At 39.3% G+C, this 24738-nt stretch overlaps 1 protein-coding gene across 1 annotated transcript in view; it reads left to right on the top strand.

Moving 5' to 3' along the window:
* The window catches only part of MOB1B (MOB kinase activator 1B), a 67760-nt gene extending 43978 nt beyond the window's left edge, over positions 1–23782 (top strand). Inside the window, exons 3-6 of the mRNA XM_062198727.1 lie at positions 5607–5700; positions 11683–11816; positions 14528–14691; positions 18097–23782. Of these exons, the coding sequence (XP_062054711.1) occupies positions 5607–5700; positions 11683–11816; positions 14528–14691; positions 18097–18174 (470 nt within the window). The 3' untranslated portion in view covers positions 18175–23782. The remainder of the gene's footprint in view (positions 1–5606; positions 5701–11682; positions 11817–14527; positions 14692–18096) is intronic.
* Positions 23783–24738: the final 956 nt, after the last annotated feature.

The following is a 24738-nucleotide window of genomic DNA, read 5'->3' as shown; positions in this document are numbered from 1 at the left end:
CTGCTGTGCCACAGTGCCGGTCCCTAAAATGGCAATTGATGATGTGAATAGCATTTGAGACTAGATGGGTATTTCCACTCATTGGCAATGATTAGATAAACATTTCAGGTGCATAAAGAAATGGAGGAAATTCTTGATAAGATTGGCATCTTAGCACCCTTTGGCTTCATTATACCAGCTTAATGAAGATAAGTGGTAAAAGATGGGAATTCTTTACAAATTCAATAACTAGTCTCATAGCCAGAAACCAGAGCTTGTTTTTGAACATTCTTCTAGTAGAAAAATAGAAAAGAGTGATAACTTCTAAAGAAGATGATAGGAAGGTTCAGGATTCTGGAAAAGAACAGAGTGCATAACTTATAAAAAGCTTATAGGGCACAGAGTCCTGAAGATGTATCTTGGTTTGGGAAAGGAAACTAGTGCTTACTGAAATGCTGCTTTATGGTAAGCACATTTTTTTGGTACTCGTGATTGGTTCTATTTTATTTTATTATTATGTGTGTATTTGAGAGAGAGAGAGAGCTGCCATCCATTGGTTCATTCCCCAAATACCTGCAATGACTCTCTCTGCCTGGGCCAAAGCTGAGTACCTAGAACTCAATCCAGGTCTCTCTCGTGGGTAGCTGTCATCACTGCTTCCCAGGGTCTGCATTAGTAAAGAGCTGGAATCAAGGACCCTTGTATTGAATGTATTAGATGCATGTGTCTAAACTGCTAGGCCCAAGACTCTGCCCTAGTTAGCTCCAATTTTAAAGGTGGGTAACTGTGGTTCAGGGAGATTAAATAACTCAACTGGTAAGTATAGGTGCTGGGATTCAAACCTATATGTGTTATTTTTTTTTTTTCTACTTTTTTTTTTTTTTTTTTTTTTTTTTTGACAGGCAGAGTGGACAGTGAGAGAGAGAGACAGAGAGAAAGGTCTTCCTTTTGCCGTTGGTTCACCCTCCAATGGCCGCCGCGGTAGCGCGCTGCGGCCGGCGCACCGCGCTGTTCCGATGGCAGGAGCCAGGTGCTTCTCCTGGTCTCCCATGGGGTGCAGGGCCCAAGCACTTGGGCCATCCTCCACTGCACTCCCTGGCCACAGCAGAGAGCTGGCCTGGAAGAGGGGCAACCGGGACAGGATCGGTGCCCCGACCGGGACTAGAACCCGGTGTGCCGGCGCCGCAAGGCGGAGGATTAGCCTAGTGAGCCGCGGCGCCGGCTATATGTGTTATTTTAAAAGCTATAGATTGCCCTGTTCAAATTGAGGACAATTTAAGAATTACTGTTGCAGAGTCATTATTTAATCTTGGCTCATTGCGGTAAGACAGTAGAAGAAAATGGTTAAGATTTAATTTGGCATTGTACTTATTACTGCCCTACTTTCATCAATAATTAAGTTTGACTCCTCAGTCATTTTTTTCTTCTGCTCAGACAGCCTGAATTTACAAAGCATGGTGCTGCTCATGGGTGATTAATGGCTTGAAAAAGAGATGTTAGAACTGTGTAAACAAGAGAGAACAGACACTGAGCTCATGGTCACCACGTGTAGTGTTTGTCCTTAAAAATCTGGCTAGATGTTCTCTTTCTGCCTTAGCAACTTGAAAAGATATAATTCTTATACTATAGGCATAAGTTGTTAGGATCTGGCTAGAGATGTCAGTGGTTACCGGAACATTCCTTGTGGTTTCCTTGAGGTAATTTGCAGGAAATATTTATTGATTGTGCTTTATGTATTAAGAGTGCTCTGAGGGGAACCTGTTCGCTTCCATGTTTACTTTTCTTCATGAGAAACTCAAGTGATATCTCTTCAGTACTGCTGTGTAAACTCTTCAAGGGCGGGCCATTGAGTCAGTTTTATTCCTCACTATATTCTTAGAGGCTGCCATAGTTTCTAGTACATCTAAGGGCTGTGCATTGTCTGGAAGATGTATGTGACTTAAAAAAATATTTATTTAGCTATTTCCATCTACTTCAAAGGCTGAGAAACAGAAATCTTCCATCCTGTGGTTCACTGCACAAATGCCCATAACAGTGAGGACTGGGCAGGCCAAAACCAGGACCTTGGAACTCCATCCAGGTCTCCCATGTGAGTAGCAGGGACCCAAGTGCTTGAACCATCACCTGCTAGCTCAAGGATGCATCCATCAGCAGGAAGCTAGATCAAAAGTGGAGTAGCCAGGTTTGAACCAGCACTCCAATTTGGCATCTCAAGTGGCTACTTAACCTGCTGCACCACAATGTCTGTCTTGTGTTTGCGGCTTTTAAAAATCTACAATGCGATGTTCTATACTCTAGGTCAAGAGTTAACAAACTTTTTTCTGTAAGACAAGATAGTAAACATTTTAGAGTTTGCCAGTCACAAAGATTCTGTTGTAGCTCTTCCGTTCTGTTATAGGAAGAAAGCTGTCAGAGATGTTTATAACTGACTAGGCTGGCTGTATTCCAGTAAAACTGTTTATGAAAGCAGGTGGCATGCCAAATTTGGCCTGTGGCCATGGTTTGCCAACTCTTGCTCTAGGTTAGGAGTGAAATAATAATAAATGGATGTATAATTACCTAGAAAAACAGAATGATTAAAATAATTCCTAAGAACACAAGCAAAAAATAATTATAATAAATAGGATAAATCTATACCAAATATTATTAAGACTGTGGATTAAAATCCAAATATTAGTAATTGTATTAAATGACAAGCCGGCACTGCAGTTCACTAGGCTAGTCCTCCGCCTGCAGCACTGGCACCCCGGGTTCTAGTCCTGGTTGGAGCGCCGGATTCTGTCCCGGTTGCTCATCTTCCAGTCCAGCTCTCTGCTGTGGCTTGGGAAGGCAGTGGAGGATGGCCCAAGTCCTTGGGCCCTGTACCCGCATGGGAGACCAGGAGGAGGCACCTGGCTCCTGGCTTCGGATCGGTGCAGGGCGCTGGCCGTAGCAATCATATGGGGGGTGAACGAACGGAATGAAGACCTTTCTCTCCCTCTCTCTCACTGTCTAACTCTGCCTGTCAAAAAAAAAAAAAAAAGTAAATGACAAAATACTCCAATAAAAAATAGTGAGGGTGAGTGTTGTAGAGCAGCAGATTAAACTGCTGCTTGGGATGCCTGCATCCCATATTGGAGTGCCAGCTGAAGTTCAGCTCCTCTGCTTCCAGTACAGCTTCTTGCTAATGCATACTGGGGGATAGCAGATGATGGCTAATTTGCCCGACCACTGCTATACATAGCAGACTTGGATGGAGTTTGGACTCCTAGCTTTTGCCTGGCTGTTGCCAGCGTTTGCTGAGTGTTTCTTTCTGTTGCACTGCCTTTCAAGTAGATGAAAACAAATTTATTTTTTTTTTTAAAGATGATTCTATTTTGATGGTTACAAAACAAATTTGAATGCTGTTTCCAAGAACATACTTTAGGAGACAGTACTGTGGCTTTATGCAGCGGCTTTACCTACTACGTCATAGCGCCGGCCCCTCAGCCAAGCACTTAAGGAAGAAATAACACCAGCCTTTGGCTCTTACAGAGATTATATGTTTTGAGCTCTGTATGAACATAATCAGAAAGGGAACTAAGCCATCTAATTTGTTAATTGAACTTAGGTTACGAATCCTAATAAAAATATTAGGAAATTCAATCTAGCTGCATTTAAAAAGTCTTAGCATATTATGATCATGTTGAGTTTATTGCAGAAATATATTATCAAGTAAATAATAAATGAGAACTTCTGATAAAGCATCAGGTTTTGAAAAAAAGCAGTAGCAAGGGCCAGCGCTGTGGTGTAGTGGGTAAAGCTGCCACCTGCAGTGCCGGCATCCCATATGGGCACCGGTTCGAGACCCAGATGCTCCATTTCTGATTCAGCTCTCTGCTATGGCCTGGGAAAGCAGTAAAAGATGGCCCAAGTCCTTGGGCTCCTGGACCCGCGTGGGAGACCTGGAGGAAGCTCCTGGCTTCGGATCGGCGCAGTTCTGGCTGTTGCAGCCAATTGGGGAGTGAACCAGTGGATGGGAAGACCTATCTCTCTTTCTCTCTCTCTCTGCCTCTCCTCTCTCTGTGTAACCTTGACTTTCAAATAAATAAATAAATAAATCTTTAAAAAAAGAAAAAAAGCAATAGCAAACATAACAGAGAAAAGTTTAAGTTTTTGCAGATTAGGAGTAAGTCAAGGATATCCACTTCCACCCCCACTTTAATGGAATTTTATCCAATGCAGTACAGTGGGAAAAAGAATAAAAGATAACAGTGACTGGAAAGGAAGATGGAACCTTTTCCATTTATAGCCAACGTGAATATGTATGTTGAAAATCTAAACAACTATGATTGTTACTGCCATACCACAATTGATATTACCAAAAGATGACTTTAATAGGGTTGTGGACTCTAGTTCAATATAAAAAGTTATAGATAACTATCAAATACCAGAAACCTAAAATAAATCTAATGGAATACATGGAAACCTATTCTGTATGACTATTGCTTTTTCCCCTCTTTCAAAGAAATATGTCAGTGCCAAAGGTTGTGAACGTGTTCTTTCCAAGCTCTTAAATTTTGATGTCTTGCTTTTTACATTTAGAGATACAGTCCACTTGGGATTGCTTTTTGGGTGTGTTTTGAGTGAAGAGTTAAGTCTTACTGTTTTCAATGTCAATAGCCGGTTGACTTGGAAATGTTTATGAAGACTGTCCTTTGCCTACTGTTCTGCAGTGATGGCGTTGTCGTAATGCTTGCATCTGTTTCTGAGCTCTCTGTTCTGTCTTGCTGGTCTGCCAAGACCTGTTTTATTCATTGTGTCTTATAAATCTTGATATGCACTTTGTTCATTTTTGTGTATATGTTGGATATTCTTGGATTTTTTTTTGTGGGGGGCACTGTATAATGGCATCCATCGTCATTTAAATGTACCGTTCCATAGTTGCTTGCATTTTTTCATTGGACTTTTGACTGAAAGCTTCTTTTGATAAGTGATGGTTCGGGGCCGGTGTTGTGGTATAGCGGGTAAAGCTGCCGCCTGCGGTGCCGGCATCCTGTATGAGCACTGGTTCGAGTCCTGGCTGCTGCACTTCTAATCCTGCTCTCTGCTATGGCGTGGGAAAGCAGTAGAAGATGACCCAAGTCCTTGGGCCCCTGCACCTGAGTGGGAGACTTGGAAGAAGCTCCTGCCTCCTGGCTTCGGATCGGCTGAGCTCCAGCTGTTGCAGCCATTTGGGGAATGAACCAGCAGATGGAAAACCTCTCTCTCTCTCTTTCTGCCTCTCCCTCTCCCTCTCACTGTCTGTAACTCTGCCTCTCAAGTAAATAAATAAAAAATCTTAAATAAATAAATAAAGTGATGGTTCAGCCTGTCTTACATTTTTCTACAGTGTTGTCCTTATTGACCTATAGGAGTTCTTTATATATTCTGGATACGAGATTTTTATGTGTTGCAAAAAACTTTCCCCATTGTGTGCTTGCCCTCTTAATTGAGTTACTTGATGAACCTAAGCTGCTAATTCCTGTGTAGCCAAGTATTGAGGCTTTTGTGTGTACCTTTCACCTGTTCTTTGTAGGGAAAAGAACACTGATAACCATAAGATTGTCCTTAAGTAAAATTTTATTTTAAACATTCTGTTTTACTAATAACTGGTATTTGTTTTGCAGCTGTGGATTTCTTCAATCAGATCAACATGCTTTATGGAACCATCACAGACTTCTGTACAGAAGAGAGTTGTCCAGTGATGTCAGCTGGCCCAAAGTAAGATGTCATTAATGATAAATAGTCATTTGTACTCTCCTTTATAGTACTTAGATAAAAAGAAAGTTCTGGCCATGCAATTTCTCTGCTTAGCGTCTGCTTTAGGGGTTTGCCAATGACTGATTTATCAAATCCATGTGCCTTGGCATGGCCAACTCTCCCTGTATAGCCTTCCATTCTGCCTTTGTTCCATTTGCTTATGCGTCTTCCCTGCTCTTTTCAAACTGGCTTACTGGAAATACTTTACTGTCCCCTCCATTACTCTCTGAAAACTTGCTCATTCTTTTCTGTTCTGGGATATTTTTCTTCTTTCCCTTTTCTCTCCTATCATCTGTCAATATTTCAAAAAAATCTTACCTATCCTTAAGGCCCATATTAAATACTTCTTCTCTCTGAAGCCTTCTGACTTCTTTAGATGAGCTCTTTTTAATTAACTTTTACAATGGTTATATTTATTTGTTACAATATACTATTTATGAGTATGTATCTTATGTTAGACTTGTTCTTTTTTTTTTTTTTAAAGATTTATTTATTGTTATTTGAAAGTCAGAGTTACACAGAGAGAGGAGAGGTAGAGAGAGAGAAAGGTCTTCCATTCGATGGTTCACTCGCAGTTGGCTGCAACAGCCTGAGCTGTGCTAATCCGAAGCCAGGAGCCAGGAGCTGCTTCTGGGTCTCCCACGTGGGTGCAGGGGCCCAAGGACTTGGGCCATCCTCTGCTGCTTTCCCAGGCCATAGCAGAGAACTGGATTGGAAGTGGAGCAGCTGGGACTAGAATCGGCGTCCATATGGGATGCCAGCGCTTCAGGCCAGGGTGTTAACCTGCTGTGCCAAAGCACTGGCCCCCTTTAACTTCTTTTTGGTACAAGAACAATGCCTGCTGCCTAGTTAGTACTCAATAAATGTTGGTTAGATCAATATACTATTTTTTTAAACTTTTTTAAAAAATTTTTTACAGGCAGAGTGGACAGTGAGAGAGAGAAACAGAGAGAAAGGTCTTCCTTTACCATTGGTTCACCCTCCAATGGCCACTGTGGCCGGCAGGCTGCAGCCGGCATACCGCGCTGATCCGAAGCCGGGAGCCAGGTGCTTCTCCTGCTCTCCCATGCGGGTGCAGGGCCCAAGCACTTGGGCAATCCTCCACTGTACTCCTGGGCCACAGCAGAGAGCTGGCCTGGAAGAGGGGCAACCGGGACAGAATCCGGTGCCCCGACCGGGACTAGAACCCGGTGTGCCAGCGCCGCACGGCGGAGGATTAGCCTATTGAGCCGCGGCGCCAGCCAGATCAATAATATACTTTTGAAACCTTTATTATTACCGTTAATAATAACAATAGCAGCTATTCTTCATTTAGAGCTAACTAGCTGTAAGGTCTTTTGTGTGTTTTGCCTTTACACAGAAACATTGATCACAAAAATATTGTCCCATATGTTGCCATGGACTCAGACAATTTGGTCAGATGGTCACAGTGCTCGTAGCAGAGGTTTAAGAGCTTAGGAAAGGTATGGTGGGGACGGTGCTGTGGCGCAGTGGGTTAAAGCCCTGGTATCCCATATGGGTACTAGTTCTAGTTCCGACTGCTCCTCTTCCTATCCAGCCCTTTGCTATGGCCTGGGAAAGCAGTAGAAGACGGCCCAAGTCCTTGGGACTCTGCACCCACATGGGAGACCTGGAATAAGCTCCTGGCTCCTGGTTTCGGATTGGCGCAGCTCCGGCTGTTGTGGCCATCTGGGGAGTGAACCAGCAGATGGAAGACCTCTCTCTATCACTTTGCTTCTCCTCTCTCTGTGTAACTCTGACTTTCAAATAAATAAATAAATCTTTTTTAAAAAAGGAAAGGTATGGTGATACCATAGAAGGAGGTTAATCAGGAGCTGGCAGTTTTCAGTGAAAAGAAAGAAAGACTGCACTAGGAAAGGCATAAAACTGTCTGAGCCTTCACTTCTTTTTGGCCTGCAGAGAAGTCAGTCAGATTCCAGTGCTTCTCAGTCCCCTGGCTCCTTACAGACCCCTTCTTGCAGAGAGGTATGTTCTGAGGTTGTCCCTCCTCGGCAGTGTTTGCTTTGGAGAAATGGCCTCTGTGGACTTCACTTTGGGTTTGTAGTTGCAGGTGCCTCTTTTGTTCTTTTTCACCCTGTTTGAACTTACATGAGTTAGCTCTCTTTTTTTTTTTAATACTGTTGTTCAGAGACACAGGTGTTTCCTAGTTTCATCAAAGATATGGTATGAATTTCTGTTACTTGTTATTCTGGGACAATTTCTTAAAGAAAAAGTATACATTTTGAAATGAAATTTTCTTTTTTGTACTAATTAATTTTTGTTAAGATTTTTGATAATCACTTCTGAGAACAGATGCTTTTAAAAAACGTCTGAGAATAGATGTGTTTAATTTTTCTGTTTCATGTTTAGTTATGCATTGAGGAAGTTAAATAGTTCACCTTTTACAAAAGCAAGTTCCTGTGACTATTTGAAAGCTACAGTTTTCTATCTATTCCTGTGTGTGCACAAGTTATATGTTGGTGTGTGGGTGTGTAGCTGTAACTAAAGCTGTAGCTAGACTCCTGCCTTCCTGCCTGTGTGTTTGCCTCCTTCCTTCCTTCCTACCTTCCTTCCTTCCTTCCTTTTTCTCCCTTCCATGTATTCCATCCCTTCTTTATGGAGAAATCTAGACTTTTGCCTTTTGTTGGAGGTAAGAAGATGTGGTTTTTGTCATGGCTGTATATATTTAGCAGCAGATGTCAGAGGGGCCTTGAAAACATTTGTGGAAAAATGGAATTAAATAGTTAAATAAAAGGGACTGGTGGTATGGTGCAGCAGGTTAAGCTACGGCTTGGGACACTCATATTCCTTACTGGAGTGCTGGTCAGAGTCCTAGCTACTCCACTTCCAATCCAGCTTCTTGCTAATGGCATCTCGGGAGGCAGCAGAGGATGGCTCAAGTACTTGGACCTCTACCACCCACATGGGAGATTTAGACAGAGTTCTGGCTCCTGGTTTCAGCCTAGCTTATTAGCTCTAGCTGTTGTGAGCATTTGAGGAGTAAACCAGCAGATAGAGGATATCTCTCTGTTTCTGTCTCTGTCTCTGTCTCTCTCTCTCTCTCTCTGTGTTACTCAGCCTTTCAGGTAGTTGAAAATTAATAAACATTTAAAAAGAAAGATAAAAATAAAATATTAACTTAAGGGCCGGTGTTTGGCCTAGTGGTTAAGCCGCCAGTTGGGACACCTGCATCCTGAACACAGAGTGCCTGAGTTTGACTCCTGGCTTTGTTCCCAGTTTCAGCTTCCTGCTAACCCACACCTGAGGAGGCAGCAAATGATGCTTAAGTACTTGTGTCCCTGCCATCCATGTGGTAGATCTTTTTTGAGTTCCAGGCTCCCAGCTTTGTCCTGGCCTACTTCTAACTGTTGTGGGCATTTGAGGAGTGAGCCAGTCGATGGGAGCTTGCTCTCTCTTTGCCTTGAATTAAAATACATATATGTGTGTATGTGTGTGCCTATATCTATATCTATCCATCTATTTATGTGATTTTATTTCTCAATATAAGACCCATCAAGTTCAAACACTTTTGTAAGTGATGACACCAGCTGTTTAGTGCATTGGTAAATAACTGATGTTGACACAGTATCTCTCACATGGTAGAAGCCCATTAAACAGTCAAAGGGTGGGTTGCCAATTTTCTTTCTCTTTTTTAAAAAAATATTTATTTATTTATATGAGAGGTAGAATTACAGTCTGAGAGAAAGACAGAGAGAGAGGTCTTCCATCCACTCATTCCCCAAATGGCCACTATGGCTGGAGCTGTGGCGATCCGCAGCTGGGAGCCAGGAGCTTCTTCTGGGTTTCCCACGCGGGTGAAAGGGCCCAAGTGCTTGGGCCATCTTCCACTGCTTTCCTAGGCCATAACAGAGAGTTGGATCGGAAGTGGACCAGACAGGACTTGAACCGGCACCCATATGGGATGTCGACGCCACAGGCGGAGGATTAACCTACTGTGCCACAGCGCCAGCACTGCCACTTTTCTTTGGAGTGTTTAACCCATCAGCCAAATGTCCTCAAATATTGAATCATCCTCCTTTTCATCACTTTAGAGCTTCTATTACATTCTTGACTCTTAGTGCTAAGTCTCAATTTGAGAAGAATTGTGCTGCATAAGAAGAAATGTTTTCTAAGGAAGAAGAACAACTATAAGATTCAAAGATAGTCGTCATAGATCTCGGAAGAAAGCCAGTTTCTCTACTGTAGCAGTGTGTGGTTCTACTACATGAGAGGGAAAATTATGGAAGAAAAATCAGACATGTTAGGAGAATATAGAAGCATGAAACAGAGGTTTCATGAGATCTGCTTAGTTTGGATTGTGAAAATGTGAAAGTCCACTAGCAATTTAAAAATGCATCTTTATTGAAGGAGCAGATTGTTTAAAATATCTGTATACATTTTTAGTACATATATAAAAAAGTATGTACACTATTCTGAGGATATAGCAGGAAACACCAGTCATGCAGTTTTTCCTGCATACATTTGCAATCAGGTCACTTCTGACACCAGATGTTGGGGACTTTTTCCCCATACACCAAGCAGGTAGGCAGTTCTGCCACAGACACCAGTTGGATATACTCCAATCCAGTTCAGCTCCGATCCTGTCTACTTAGAGATAGTGTCAGATCCAGCTGTTGAGGATTCAGTCCCCAAGACTCCCTGCTACCCTTTAGATTCCATTTGTAAGCCCCCGGTTGCTTTACCCTTGCCTTTTTCCTCCCTCCCTCCCTCCCTCCCTCCTTCCCTCCTTCCTTCTCTCCTTCCCCCTCCCTCCTTCCTTCCTTCCCTCCTTCCCTCCTTCCTTCCCTCCCTCCCTCCTTCCCTCCCTCCCTCCTTCCTTCCCTCCTTTCCTCCTTCTTTCCTTCCTTCCCTCCCTCTTTCCTTCCTTCCTTCCCTCCCTCCCTCCCTCCCTCCTTCCTTCCCTTCTTCCTTCCTTCCATCCTTCATGATTTATTCATTTTATTTGAAAGGCAGAGTTACAGAGAGGCAAGAGGCAGAGAAAGAAAAAGAGAGAGAGAGATCTCTCCCAGATGGCTGCAATTGCCAGAGCTGTGCTGATCCAAAGCCAGGATCCAGGAGCTTCTTCTGGGTCTCCCATGTGGGTGCAGGGGCCCAAGGACTTGGGCCGTCTTCTACTGCTTTCCCAGGCCATAGCAGAGAGCTGGATTAGAAGTAGTGCAGCTGGGACTCGAACCGGTGCCCATACAGGATGTCAGCACTGCAGGCAGCAGCTTTACCTACTAAACCACAAACGCCAGCCCCTTACTTCTGCTTTTGACTGAGTATAAATCAGAATTCCTATACGATCGCCTCAGGTTTGATTAATTTACGTGGGTGGCTTTCAGAACTCAGGGAAACCCCTTAGATTTACTGGTTTGTTATAAAGGATATTTCAAAAGATACAGATGAAGAGAGGCATAGGTATGAGGTAAGGGGGAAGAGATGTGCAGATTCTGTGCCTTCCAAGGCTTCCTAGGGCATGCTCCAGGTACCTCCATAGTCAGCTATCTGGAAGCTTTTTGAACTCCATCCTATTGAGTTTTTTGAGATTTAATTGCAAAGATATGATTGATAGTAGAATGTGTGGGGAAACCCAGCATGGCCTAACTCAGCATTCTTGGTCTCTGTGTGAAGCTTTCCTACCCCAAGGGTATGGGGCAGGACCCCTCTAAATGAGGAGGGTTTTATGACCTACAGTTGGACAAGGGTAGGTCAGAGAATTTCTCTGTGGCCAGTTCTAAGGCAGAAAGGTGGGAGAAGATTCGAATTTCTATGACCTGCCTTGGGGAAGAGAGATTCTCATTTTTGTAGTCTGCCTTGAGAAGGGAGTTATGAGCCAGAAACTGTCTATGAAAACCAAAATATATACAAGTGTATCATAGTATCATAACCATCTAGAAGTATATAATGATATTCTGTGCATTTTTTATCTCTCCAATACAGATATGAGTATCACTGGGCTGATGGAACAAACATAAAGAAGCCTATCAAGTGCTCTGCACCAAAGTATATTGATTATCTGATGACCTGGGTTCAGGACCAGTTGGATGATGAGACATTATTTCCATCAAAAATTGGTATAATTATTTTATGTAATTGGGATCCATTATTAATTATGTAATAATACATGTTTCTAGAATTGTTGTCCTTCCCACCCTATATACTTGGAAGAGTTCTGTGGTGTTGTATTGGTGTATGTATTTATGTAGCTCCCAGGATGAGACACAGTTGTTTAATCAAGAGTTGAAATCAACAAGCTATCCTGTGTGAATTGATTTTATTCTCCCTAATATGTTATTATATTATAAAATATATTATAAAATTATAAATACAAGCAATACATTATACGTTATATATAAATATATAATTCCATATATAAAATTATATATATTATAAAAATATTTGTTAAGTTTTTGGTGATACTCTAGACTAAAATATCACTAAATTTATTTTCAATACTAAAGCAGGGATTTTTGTTGTTATTGTTATGTTTTGCTTTGTTTTATAGTTACAAACACTGAGCTAACCTTTTCAGTAAAAATTTCTAGGTGGAGGCTTGTTCCTGTTCTAGAAACCATACTAGGTACCATACCTGTCAAAATATTTCTAATCTTATGCATTAAAACTATCCTTTGTCATACCAAATTTATCATGAACATTGAGATCACTTCTCTGTAATTTTACACAATGAGAAAATGAGTGTATCTAGGATAATAGCAAAATCTGACTTATGTTATAGAAAAAGAGAATGGGTGTTGAGTAGGCAACTATTAATGTCTAATACGATCAAGTGTATTTTATATTTTGGGAAAACTTACGTGGATTGTATCCAATTGTACATTGTACTTATGCTAAAGAGAGACTTTTTAAAAAAATATTTATTTATTTATTTGAAAGAGTTACACAGAGAGAGGAGAGGCAGAGTGAGAGAGAGAAAGGTCTTCCATCCAATGGTTCACTCCCCAAATGGCCACAATGGCCGGAGCTGTGCCGATCCGAAGCCAAGAATCAGGAGCTTCTTCTGGGCCTCCCATGTGGGTGCAGGGCCCAAGGACTTGTGTCATCTTCTACTGCTTTCCCAGGCCATAGCAGAGAGCTGGATCGGAAGTGGAACAGCTGGGACTCGAACTGGCGCCCATGTGGGATGCTGGCACTTCAGGCCAAGATGTTAACCAGCTGTGCCACAGCGCCAGCCCCAAGATTTTGGTTTTATTTTGATAGCATAACTTGTCAAAAGCAGGAAATTACTAGTAATTAAATACTATATAGGTCTAAGTGTTTTTCAGGTTTCCCCAATAATAACTTTTCTGTTCTCCATCTCTGCGTATTTGATTTTTTTTCTCTTTTTAAGATTCCAAATATAAATGAGAGCATGCAATATTTTTCATTTTGTTTCTGGCTTATATTTTTACAAAGTCCATGCAGTGGCAAATAGCGGGATCTCCTCCTTTTTAAAGCCTGAATAGTATTTCTGTGTGTTTATAGGTTTCAGTTTCTTTCTTTCTTTCTTTCTTTCTTTCTTTCTTTCTTTCTTTCTTTCTTTCTTTTTTTTTAAGATTTCATTTTATTTATTTTAAAGAGTTACAGAGAGAAGTATACACACATACACACACACACACATACACAGGAGATGGAGGGGGGGGGGGGTCTTCATCCAATGGTTCACTTCCCAAATGGCTACAAAGGCTGGAGCTGAGCTGATCTGAAGCCAGTAGCCAGGAGCTTCTTCTGGGTCTCCTACATGGGTTCAGGGCCCCAAGGACTTGGGCCATCCTCTGCTGCTCTCCTAGGTGCATTAGTAGGGAGCTGGATCAGAAGTGGAACAGCTGTGACTAGAACCGGCACTCATATCGGATGCTGCCACTTCAGGCTGGTGCTTTAACCTGCTGTGCCATAGCACAGGCCCCATCTTAGTTTCTTTATTCATTCATTCGTTGATGGACACCTAGGTTGTTCCCATTTTTTTTAACCCGGAAACATTTAAAGTATACATATTTAATACATTTCATAAATAGAAATTTAGAAACATAGCGATTCTTCCCACCCTACCTGTCCTCCTACCCCCACTCCTACACTTCTTCCTCCCTCCCATATCTTGGCTATTATGAATAATACTGCAAAAAACATAGGAGTGGTGATTTCATTTCCTTTGGGTATACATGCAGAAGTGGGACTGATGAGTAATATGGTAATCCTATTTTTACTGTCTTTAGGAACACCATACTATTTCCATTAATGGCTGCAACAATCGGCATTCCTACCAGCAGTGTATGAGGATTTCCTTTTCTCCACAGGGATGCTGCATTTGTTTAAAGATGTAAAAGTGCTCCAGTGCACGAAAACAATGAGCCTAACTGAGCAGAGATTGAAGCTAATTTCAGGACACATGTAGACTTGAAGTAGTAAGGAAATAATTTTAAACAGGGTTAATGCATTGATTTTTATTTATCACATATTTGTACTGGGACTTGATGTTAGAGATTTGAGTGTGCATTTTGTTAGCTCCACTACCATCCCAAGAGTTTTTTGTTTCATTTTAGTAAAGTAATGGTATGTTAGAAGCATAATGGGCTCTAAGGGAGACTAGTTCTTACTCCTTAGAAGCTTTGAAGCTCATTTCCATGGAATATCGAGGACTTCTGAAATGTAAAATGGGTATGCAAACTTCATAAATACTACTTCTTTTGTGCTTCGTCTTAGTAATTTATTTTTCACTTTGCTTACAAACTCATACTGCCTTTTTCTCATTTCTTGTTAATAGAATGGGGGTTGTTTATCTCTTTGCTAGGTGTCCCATTTCCGAAGAATTTCATGTCTGTGGCGAAAACTATCCTCAAACGCCTCTTCAGGGTTTATGCTCACATTTATCATCAGCATTTTGACCCTGTGATCCAGCTGCAGGAGGAAGCTCATCTCAATACATCTTTCAAGCACTTTATTTTTTTTGTTCAGGTAGGTTGGATTGGGAAGGTTTTGGTGCCTTACACGGTGAACACTACTTCCACATTGTCAGTGTATAATTTGCCACATCTCTATAATCTGCATCCTGTTCCAAACTTTCCATTATGGTAAGCACTGGCCTTTTGTTTCTGAATTTCATTAGCCTCCAAGTTGATGACAGTAAGTCTAAAGTAGATCCAAGAGAAGTTGCCTTATATTTACTTTAGTGAACAGGCCATAATGGAGGGGCTCAGTAAGAAACCTTTAACAGTTGGGCAGATTATTTATTGAATGCATGACATATATATTACTTGGTTTCTTAATCATTTCATCATTCCTCACACTCCCCTTAACCTTCTTCTCCTTTCAAGCCTTGCTGTTTATTAGTGGCTCCTGAACAAGGAAATGGGCTTTGGATGTCATATCTTTTGTCTCCTTATTTATTTTATATCTTTGAGTGACAGACAAAGAGAGCTCCCATCTGCTACTTCATTCCCCAAATGCCTGCAAAAGCTGGGGGCTGTGCTAGGTTGAAGCTAGGAACTGGAAACTCAAATCTAGGTTTCCCACATGGGTATTGTGAACCCAGCTACTTGAGCCATTAGAGCTGCCTCTTGGGGTATACAGGAAACTTGAATTGGGAGAGGAACTGCAACTCAAACCTAAGCACTCTGATATGCAATGTGATGGTTCCAGCTAGCAAATTAACCACCAGATACTTGCCCCTGTCCTTTTAAAAATCATATTCTAGGACAGCGCCACAGCTCACTTAGCTAATCCTCCGCCTGCGGTGCCGACACCCTGGGTTCTAGTCCCGGTTGGGGCGCGGATTCTGTCTCAGTTGCTCCTCTTCCAGTCCAGCTCTCTGCTGTGGCCTGGGAGTGCAGTGGAGGATGGCCCAAGTGCTTGGGCCCTGCACCCACATGAGAGACCAGGAGGAAGTACCTGGCTCCTGGCTTTGGATTGGCACAGCGTGCCGGCTGCGGCACACCAGCCATAATGGCCATTTGGAGGGTGAACCAATGGAAGGAAGACCTTTCTCTCTGTCTCTCTCTCTCTCACAGTCTAACTCTGCCTGTCAAAAACAAACAAACAAACAAACAAAAGTTCAGGATTCTGTGGTTCGGAAGAGTATTTTCTCCCTCAAAAAGCTTGGTTTTACTTTGTAATCTTAAAGTACACTGTTTTCCAACTGCTAGCTATTAGTAGGGGATTGATGCAGAACATTTATCAGATCTTATCTAATTTACCTCTGGGGACACTGGGTTTCTTAAATGTAGGTCTATAAGTTATATAGGATCACCCTTAGATTGAGTGCAATGAACAGCTGCCCTAGATCCCACAATTTTAGACTGTTATTCTGTCTCTGCTTTGGCTGCACTCCTCACCATGACCTTAAGGAATCCATGCAACCAGTAACATACCTACCCATTCTTCTGGTTCATGCTTGGGCGTTTGAGATCTCAGAATTCTCTGCCCACATGTTCCCAGCTGCATTTTCAGCATCTCCATGAATCTTTTCTGTGCATCCGTTCTTTTGAGGACACACCTGAGGATAGCCAAGAGGATACTTGCCGTTCATGAGGGCACGTGAACATTTCCCATGTGTGTCAGCAAGTGTGCCCACACTCATATGCACACAGCCCTTTGAGGTGCAGGGAGACTAGAAGAGCAGGGGTTTCTGGAGGGCTGGGACCTGGGTCACTAGTGCCACACCAGTGCACTATATGACTAGTGTCTTTCCCTTGTGAATGGAGCTGGTGTTTGCTTATCATTTTAAAATGATACAGTACCTTCTTACTTATGATAGGCCCAACTTGAAGCATTCTGACTTCTGATTTTTCCACTGTGAGGGGAAATCTTTTTCTTTGCAGTAATGTCAAACAATGAAAATGCTGTCTTTATAGTGAATTATTACTTATGGTAGTAAGTCTAGAAACCTTGTTTTTAGAATAAACACTAATTTTTCTCTCATTTTATTCTTGAGAAATAACCTTTTCTGACTTCTAGTTTTAATTTTGTCATTTATGGCAAATCTTTCAGTTAGAACTATATGTCCTTTCAGTTAGTCACTAGTCATAGATACTATGACTAGTGTCATAACTTTATAAATGCAGAATCCTTAGGAGTCTTCAGAATTATAAATATGAATCTGCTTTCCTGGTCACTGGGAAGTTATATTTGTAGAGGTAGGAGAATAGAATATGGTTAATTTCATAACATATTAGCTTAATGTAAAATTTTAATAATTTAGTCATGTGCTATGTATCTGTGTTCTTGGTCCAGACACCACCAATCTTAGAAGTAAGCCTGCAATTGATACCTCCTAGTGCTTCTCCCGTTAATTATTGTATGTAGCACCTGACCGATGCTAACAAAGGAAGTTAAACTGAGAACTGAAAAGGCCTCATCATAACAGAATATTGAAAGTATAGCAGCTTCCATTTATTAGCCTTGTAGTTTATAGTTGAGGGAAAATCTGTTCCAAAGTGAATTTTCGAATGATAGGGAGAGGAACTTCTAAAGAAGCCTAAGTTAAATCCAGGTTTTTTCATTTGTTCTTTACAGGATTTTATCATTTGTAGACTCTACCTTATTCATGTTATTTTCAGATCACATCTTAGACTGGCCTGCAGATACACAAGTTTACAACCAGGGTTTTACTATCATATATGCTTAAATTTGCCTGTGATGCTAGAATTTTTGATCCCTAATTGGTTGAATATATACATATTTAAGTGGTATGCTGGTTATTCCTTTCACCAGGAAGCAGAAACTCCCAATTATTGAGTGTTAGTTTTTCCCAGGGTTTACATGGAGTTTTTAATATTCATTATTACATCTAGTCTCCCGATAGTTTTATTAGGTCAGGGTATTTATCATAATATTACAGATGTTATAAAAACATCAAGGGGCTGGCGCTAGGGTGCAGCAGGTTAAAGCCCCAGCCTGCAGCACCAGCATCTGATATGGGCGCCGATTCTAGTCCTGGCTGTTCCACTTCTGATCCAGCTCCCTGCTAATGTGCCTGGGAGGACAGCCAAGTCCTTGGGCCCCTGAACCCATGTGAGAGACCCAGAAGAAGTGCCTGGCTATTGGCTTCCAATTGGCTCAGCTCTAGCCATTGCAGCCATTTGGGGAGTAAACCAGCAGATGGAAGATCGATCTCTCTCTCTCTAACTCCCTGTAACTCTGTTGTTCAAATATAAATAAAATAAATTTTTGAAAAGAAAACATCAAGATCGGTTAAGTGATTTGTCTAAGACACAGAACTAGTGAATAGAAAAAAAAATCAAATCTACTTCTTTTACTTCAAAAGCTAATTTCCAACAAATGATAATGGTACTCTGCTTTGGAATGAAGTGCAAATGTTTTACTATTTTTGCTGCTTTTTTTTTTTTTTTAAATTATGCATAGGAATTCAACCTTATTGATAGAAGAGAACTTGCACCACTCCAAGAACTGATTGAAAAACTCACCTCAAAGGACAGATAAAAGGATGCAAAGCTATGCAGATTGTTCCTCAAATGAAGATGTGTGGAGTATATTTGGATCTTGGTTATGTTTTGTTTTTATCTTTGTTGTTTCCGTCTTAGGTTTGGGTGGCTTTGCATTCCTGGTTCTTTATTCTGAATATATGAAACCATATTCTATTGCTAGAGGATGCCAAGAACCACTCTCTATGCTTCTGATGGGGGGTAAATTTTGTCTTAGTTGTATAGTTTTGTTTTTTTTAAACTTAGTTTTGATTATTTGGGAAATATGTTATAATACTGTGTGCTGAAAGAAAAAGCTTATTGATTGAACTGCTGGTAGATGGGGTTCTGTGTTATGTAAATTGTGGCCCATTTTTGAAGTCCCCAAAAGACTTGTTTTTAAGTGCCTTGTCAGGCTCACTTCTGAGGTGCAAAGCACAGACATAGAACTGAACAGGGCTTGAAACAATATAAGATTACTACCCAGGGCACTTTCTGTGCATGCTGTAAAATATTCATGATAAAAGCCATAGTTTACGTAAATTAGTGATCTCCAGCTTTTACTACATTGAAGAAACATAATTTGTAAAGGTGTGCATGTAGAACATAAAAAATTAATATTTCTTAATTATTTTTTATATTGACAGTAATAGAGTCTGTTCAACAAATATTTAAAGTTCTACAAGCAGGTCTTTTTCCATCTGTTGATATATGTGATATTGAAACTTGAGGATGTTGAAATGTAATATCTATTGCATTTTGGCTTCTTTCTACTGCACTGTAGGTGTAAAAATTCAGGTTATAAGTAAGATTGCCATCTTCAGAGGTGATGCTGAACTGTGAGGTTTCTTAGCAATTGCCAAATGAGCCATAAGTCTGCAGAATCTCCTTCTACTCTGAATAGGAGGGGATGGGGTGTGTATGTGTTTAGGGGGTAGTTAGTTTTCTAGGGAGTTAGGGATGGGATTAAGTATGGGGAGTCAAGTTCTGTAAGTCCTGGCTTAAGCCCTTGAAAAAAAAGAATGGTGTGAAGTATGTATAAACCGTCTTAGAGACTTCCTGTTAGGAATCAACTTCCATGAGAAGTTACAAATAAATTACTAATTTTAAGTACAGACATTAAGCTTATAATTTAAAGATGGGGAAATTGGTGACTTTTTAGCATTTCCATTCAGTGAATGGAGCTGGTGTTTGCTTATCATTTTAAAATGATACAGTACCTTTTTTGCTTATTACAGGCCCAGTTTGAAGCATTCTGACTTCTGATTTTTCCACTGTGAGAGGAAATCTTTTTCTTTGCAGTGATATCAAACAATGAAAATGCTGTATCTTTATAGTGAATTATTACCATAAATAACAAATCTAGAAACCTAATTTTTAGAATAAATACTAATTTTTCTCTCATTTTATTCTTGAGAAATAGCCTTTTCTGACGTCTAGTCTTAATTTTGTCATTTATAGCAAATTTTCTCCCTTCAGTTAGAAATATATGTCCTTCTTTCAGTTAGAAACATTGCCTTTTTCCCTTGTAGAATAGAAATGCTTGCTCTGCAGTCATAGATACAAAATACTTAGTAGGAGAAAAATATAAAATGAGATCAGTTTTTTTATCATTAACAGATCAGTGATAAAATTTAATGCCATTAAAGTTATGATCACTAGGAACTGCCTTTTACTCCATTTCATTTGTAGCAACCTCTTGCCAAATAGCAACAGTAGAAATAACAAGAGAACCTGGTGGAAGCGAATATTTTGGATATTTACTGATAATTCTTTTTCATAAACTGCAGGGAGAGCTAGCTGATATCCTTAAATCTTTTAGTATCCAGATAGACAATATCAACAACTGTGGATTGATTCAGAAATGAAATTTAGTGTCAAGTGGTTTTGAGTACCATCTATTTAGGAAAATGAAACAATATAACTCAAATAATCTTCCAAATGCATTGACTTCATACAGACCTAGTAAACTAGGAATTGCAAAAGCCAAGTCAAAAATTGTTCTTGCTCTTTTTAGCCTTATTCGTTAGTACACTGTAAAAATTGGAAAGTGTTTCTTTTAAATTGTTCAACAGTAGGATTTACTTTCCCAGTATGTGTAGATAGGAGTTAGTTTTCACTGTGCCAGAATCTCAGGTGCCTGCTTCTGGTTATTTAATCAGAGTTCTTGGGAATGAGGAAGTATGTATGTGTATATATGGTAACAAAGTATAGAAGTTCTCCTGGGGAGAGGCCTGGCATTGTCAGTGGTATTACATGGCTACCAATAAGGAAACACAGAGCATATGAGAATGAATTGATTTAATAGGAAGCTATTTTAGTTTGTTTGGTTCCTGTGAAAGTAAGATGCCCTTTATAAAATAAGAATTAAAGCTTGTTTTTTCAGCGGAGCATGCTTTTAAATGTTGATTGGATTCTCTTCAGATCTTTTAATTTAATTTGTAAATAACCAAGGTAATTATTTTCCTTTCTACTCTTTATACATAAGATATAAAACAGAAGTTGGTTTTCTCGTCCTTTGATAAAAGCATCCTGTAAAATATACAGTAGTAAATTAACATAGTATTACTGTCACTCATGATGCTTTGGTTAAGTTAACATGAAACAAGTTTTAGTAATTATTTTAAATGATGGAGTAGCAGTATTGAAGAGACATAGTAACACAGTGGAAATCTTAGTTAGCAGTAGATGGTGCTACTGGCTTTCATTTACTGATTTGATTATTCCATTCCTATAAAAATCATAGCATTAGATTACATTAAAAGAGTAAGCATATGTTAGTTAGCTGGTGGCTTTGGAGGTCAGTTTGTCTTAATTACTATCTCATTCTGCCTTTCCTGTTAGTCATCTGTAGTTTCTAAAAGGTCAGCATAAAATGTATTAGGTAGGGGAAGATAGGTTTAATGTATAATGTCTCTCAGACTGATTTACTCTCTGGCTTCTCAGAATGGGTGAAGCACTACAATCTCTTGTTAGGCAGTAGAGATGATGTGGATATTTATATTTTACAAATATAGTCACCAGATTCCATTTTATTAACATTTTCCCTGCTTATGAGAAAATAGAAAAATGATAGATTTCTTTTACACCTTTACACCCTTCTGAGAGAAGTTTTGATAATCAATAAAATGGTAGAAAATGTGAGTTACAAATTCTGAGTTGTAGAATTTTCTTTTAAAATGAATATGTCATATCTCAACATACACATGAGAGTTGATCTTCGGAGTGGTTCCTGTGGGAGCGCTACTTATCCCAGCTGTGCTAGGAAAGTATGCTGATAGCTTTGTGATGAGTTAAAAATAATCAGTGGTTGATCACAGAAGTGCAATGTTTTTGGAACTTTGTTTTAGACATGTCATGCAAATCAGTTTGTGACTATGCAAGGAAATCAGTTTCATCATTTTGGTTGCATCAAAAGCTTCTTTGGTGGCTCAGTAGTGACCTATCTTAATCCCCAAGCTAACTATAATTTGGCTCTGCTCTGAAAACTGCACCATTAGGGACATTGAAAAGAATGGGCCATAGTCTCTGAATCTGCAGAAAACAATATGTTAAGTATTGATCACATCATTGAATAAAGCAATAGTTTTATGACATCACTGTTTTGAAGTGGACAATATCATTTACAAGTGTAGGTTTTACTTTTAAAAAAAATTCAATCTAATTACAATTAAATAATTTTTACAAACCACTGTTTTTCTCCAGAACTTGTTTTCTGTGTTTTATTACTTATCCTGAAAACTTTTGAATTTTATATTGATTACTACTGAATAGTGGTTCTTATTGAATGTCTAATGTGGAAAATGGACCCAATATTTAAGATAGAAGTAAGTTAAGGAAATAAAAGATTTCACTACCAGGATTTTTTTTAAAGCATGTTTTCTTTGAGTAAACAATTTTACTTTATTGAAGACTGTAATGCAAAGAAATTGGAATGTTTTATATGTTATGCTGAGTTTTAAGCTCACATATCACAAAATGTTTAAAATTGTATAATCATTTCATGTATCATTTATAACTTTGTTTCTGAATGTCCTTTGAAAAGATGTGGGACCAGAAGTATATTTGTAATTTGGAAATGTGATTTTGTACTATGAAAACTTTGTCTTTTTGAAACTTATCTGGTATATTAAAGACTATATCAATTCTTAGAAACACAGATCTATACTTTAAGGACCACTCCCAAAATAATTTAAATGTCAAGAATTTTGTCCTGATGTTAAGATTTAGCATTGGAATCACTTGTTCAGCCATCAACTTAGTTGTGTATAAGATAATAAATGTTTAGAGGTAGAGCTATTTCAAGATTTACTGGAAAAATTTAATTTGAAGATGTAACAATTTTGACTGTAGATGATTTGAATTTTTATGAATTTCCTAATAAGCTAATCACAGAATAATTTATTATAAAACGGCACTGTATGTCTGCCACTTGTAGTTGAACTAATTTACATTTGACAAAACAGGTTAAAATACTGGGTACTCTCAGTTTTGCAATTGTAATGTACATTTTTTTCTGCACATAGTGTTATACAATAGATAACTTTGTACTACAGTTCTAAAGATAGTAAAATCACTGGCCTTTTGTAGCTCTTTTCCTGACTCCTTATCCTCCATGTGACAAACACAAGGTGTGCAGGTACACACAGACACATTTTAAGCAAAGCAGGTTGATTCCTCTAAGTTTTCATTGTTAGTGATTCAGAAGTACTTAGTGTAATACACAGAGTTCAGTTGATAGCTTTTTTAAAATTATGTCACTGAAGCTGAGATTATTCGTGATATAAAGTAAAACTTTATTAATATTTAATTTTCTTTCATATATTATTAATATTAAATTCTTACAGGTAGATGTTTCTTACAATTTTGCACAAGTTTTCATTTTTGTTTCAGAAACACTTAATTGTGCAGGTTGTAAAAATAAATGAGTACATTTTCATTTTAACAACATTTTTCTCCTTAAATTGTTCTGCAGAAATGACTATTTTTAGGGAAAATAGTTTTTTACAGCCACTAAATTGTATTTGTTATTTTTGTACATGTTTAAGCAGGGTGGTGAGGGCACTAATCTTGTAGGGAACACTTTGTTCTATTTGAACTTTTCCTACATATTTAAGTTATTACTTTAAATTACCAGTAGGAACAGTGTCAAGAAATCTAGACCGAGAGAGAATACAGTACACAAGAGAATACTTAAAGTGTGAAGACAAAAGAAGAGGAATACTGCCAATGCCAGGGGATGGAAGCATAAAGGCAACATTCACATTGTGCTAGTGTTTAAGAGACTGCATCAATACAGGGATCACACTCTCGTGGAGAGCGACAGTTTGTCTCTATAGTTAAGTAGCTGGAAGGGGAAAAATGGTCTAAAATATGGAATATGGGCGCTACATTGTAAACTGTGCCAAGATCATGCAGGTTGTAATTGCTAATGATCAGAGTTTGCTTCATCATTTTTGTTTTAAAGGGCATACCGAATGTCAGAAAATTTGTAATATGTTTTATTTGAAAGATGTAAATAATGTATACAGACTTGTATGTGATGGGATATTTAAATTATAAGTTTTTTTAAGGAAGAAATTGAATGTTTATAAAAAAATTAATAAATCAGTATGTTTGGCCATGAATCCTTTGCATGACTCTTCCTTTTTTTCTTTCTTTCTTTTTTTAAAAGATTTATTTATTTGAAAGTCAAAGTTACATAGAGAGAGGAGAGGCAGAGAGAAAGAGAGAAAGTCTTCCATCTGATGGTTCACTCCCTAATTGGCTGCAATGGCTGGAGCTGCGCCAATCCACAGCCAGGGGCCAAGCGCTTCCTCCTGGTCTCCCACACGGGTGCAGGGGCCCAAGGACTTGGGTCATCCTCCACTGCTTTCCCAGGCCATAGCAGAGAGCTGGATTGGAAGTGGAGCAGCCGGATTTGAAACTGATGCCCATATGGGATGCTGGTGCTTCAGGCCAGGGCGTTAACCCACTGCACCACAGCACTGGTCCCAATGATTGTTTCTTTTTACTATAGGTACTCTCACACTAAACACATTCCCAGGGCAATATTGGTATTTAGAGTATATTGAACATTTTGAATATTTTGGGCATTATTTTATATAATGTTCATGACCCTGAAAGTTAATACCTGAGTCTTACCTATTAGAAAACCAAAGTTCAGAAGTCATACAAGTCATTGGAATAGAGTTTAAAAACCCTAATCTGCCTGCACTTGAAACCAATGTTTGTGTTTGTGTGGAATAATGAGTTCTTTATTGATCTTTCCAGCTTGCTTTTATGTAATATTTTGCCTTCAGTATAAATCATTAAGGAATATTAAGCAATATTGGAGAATCACTTGCCCTAATGTCAATTCCAAAAGAAAATAAGTATTTTAGAGATTCTTAGAGAATCATTATTTAGAGGTGTTTTTATTAGAGGCTTTTGTTTGGATCTTGAAGTTGAGAATATTTTGATGGTACTGTCTATAGTTGCCTAAAGTCCCTAATGATATAAAAAGATGAGTCAAAATGTTGGTTCACACTGATGTGGACTATGCAGACTTTAAAAACACCTGTTATTCTGCAAATATCTATAA

This window comes from Lepus europaeus, chromosome 8 (assembly GCF_033115175.1).
Source record: "Lepus europaeus isolate LE1 chromosome 8, mLepTim1.pri, whole genome shotgun sequence".
Classification (NCBI taxonomy): domain Eukaryota; kingdom Metazoa; phylum Chordata; class Mammalia; order Lagomorpha; family Leporidae; genus Lepus; species Lepus europaeus.
This window is presented reverse-complemented; position numbering and strand designations above follow the sequence as displayed.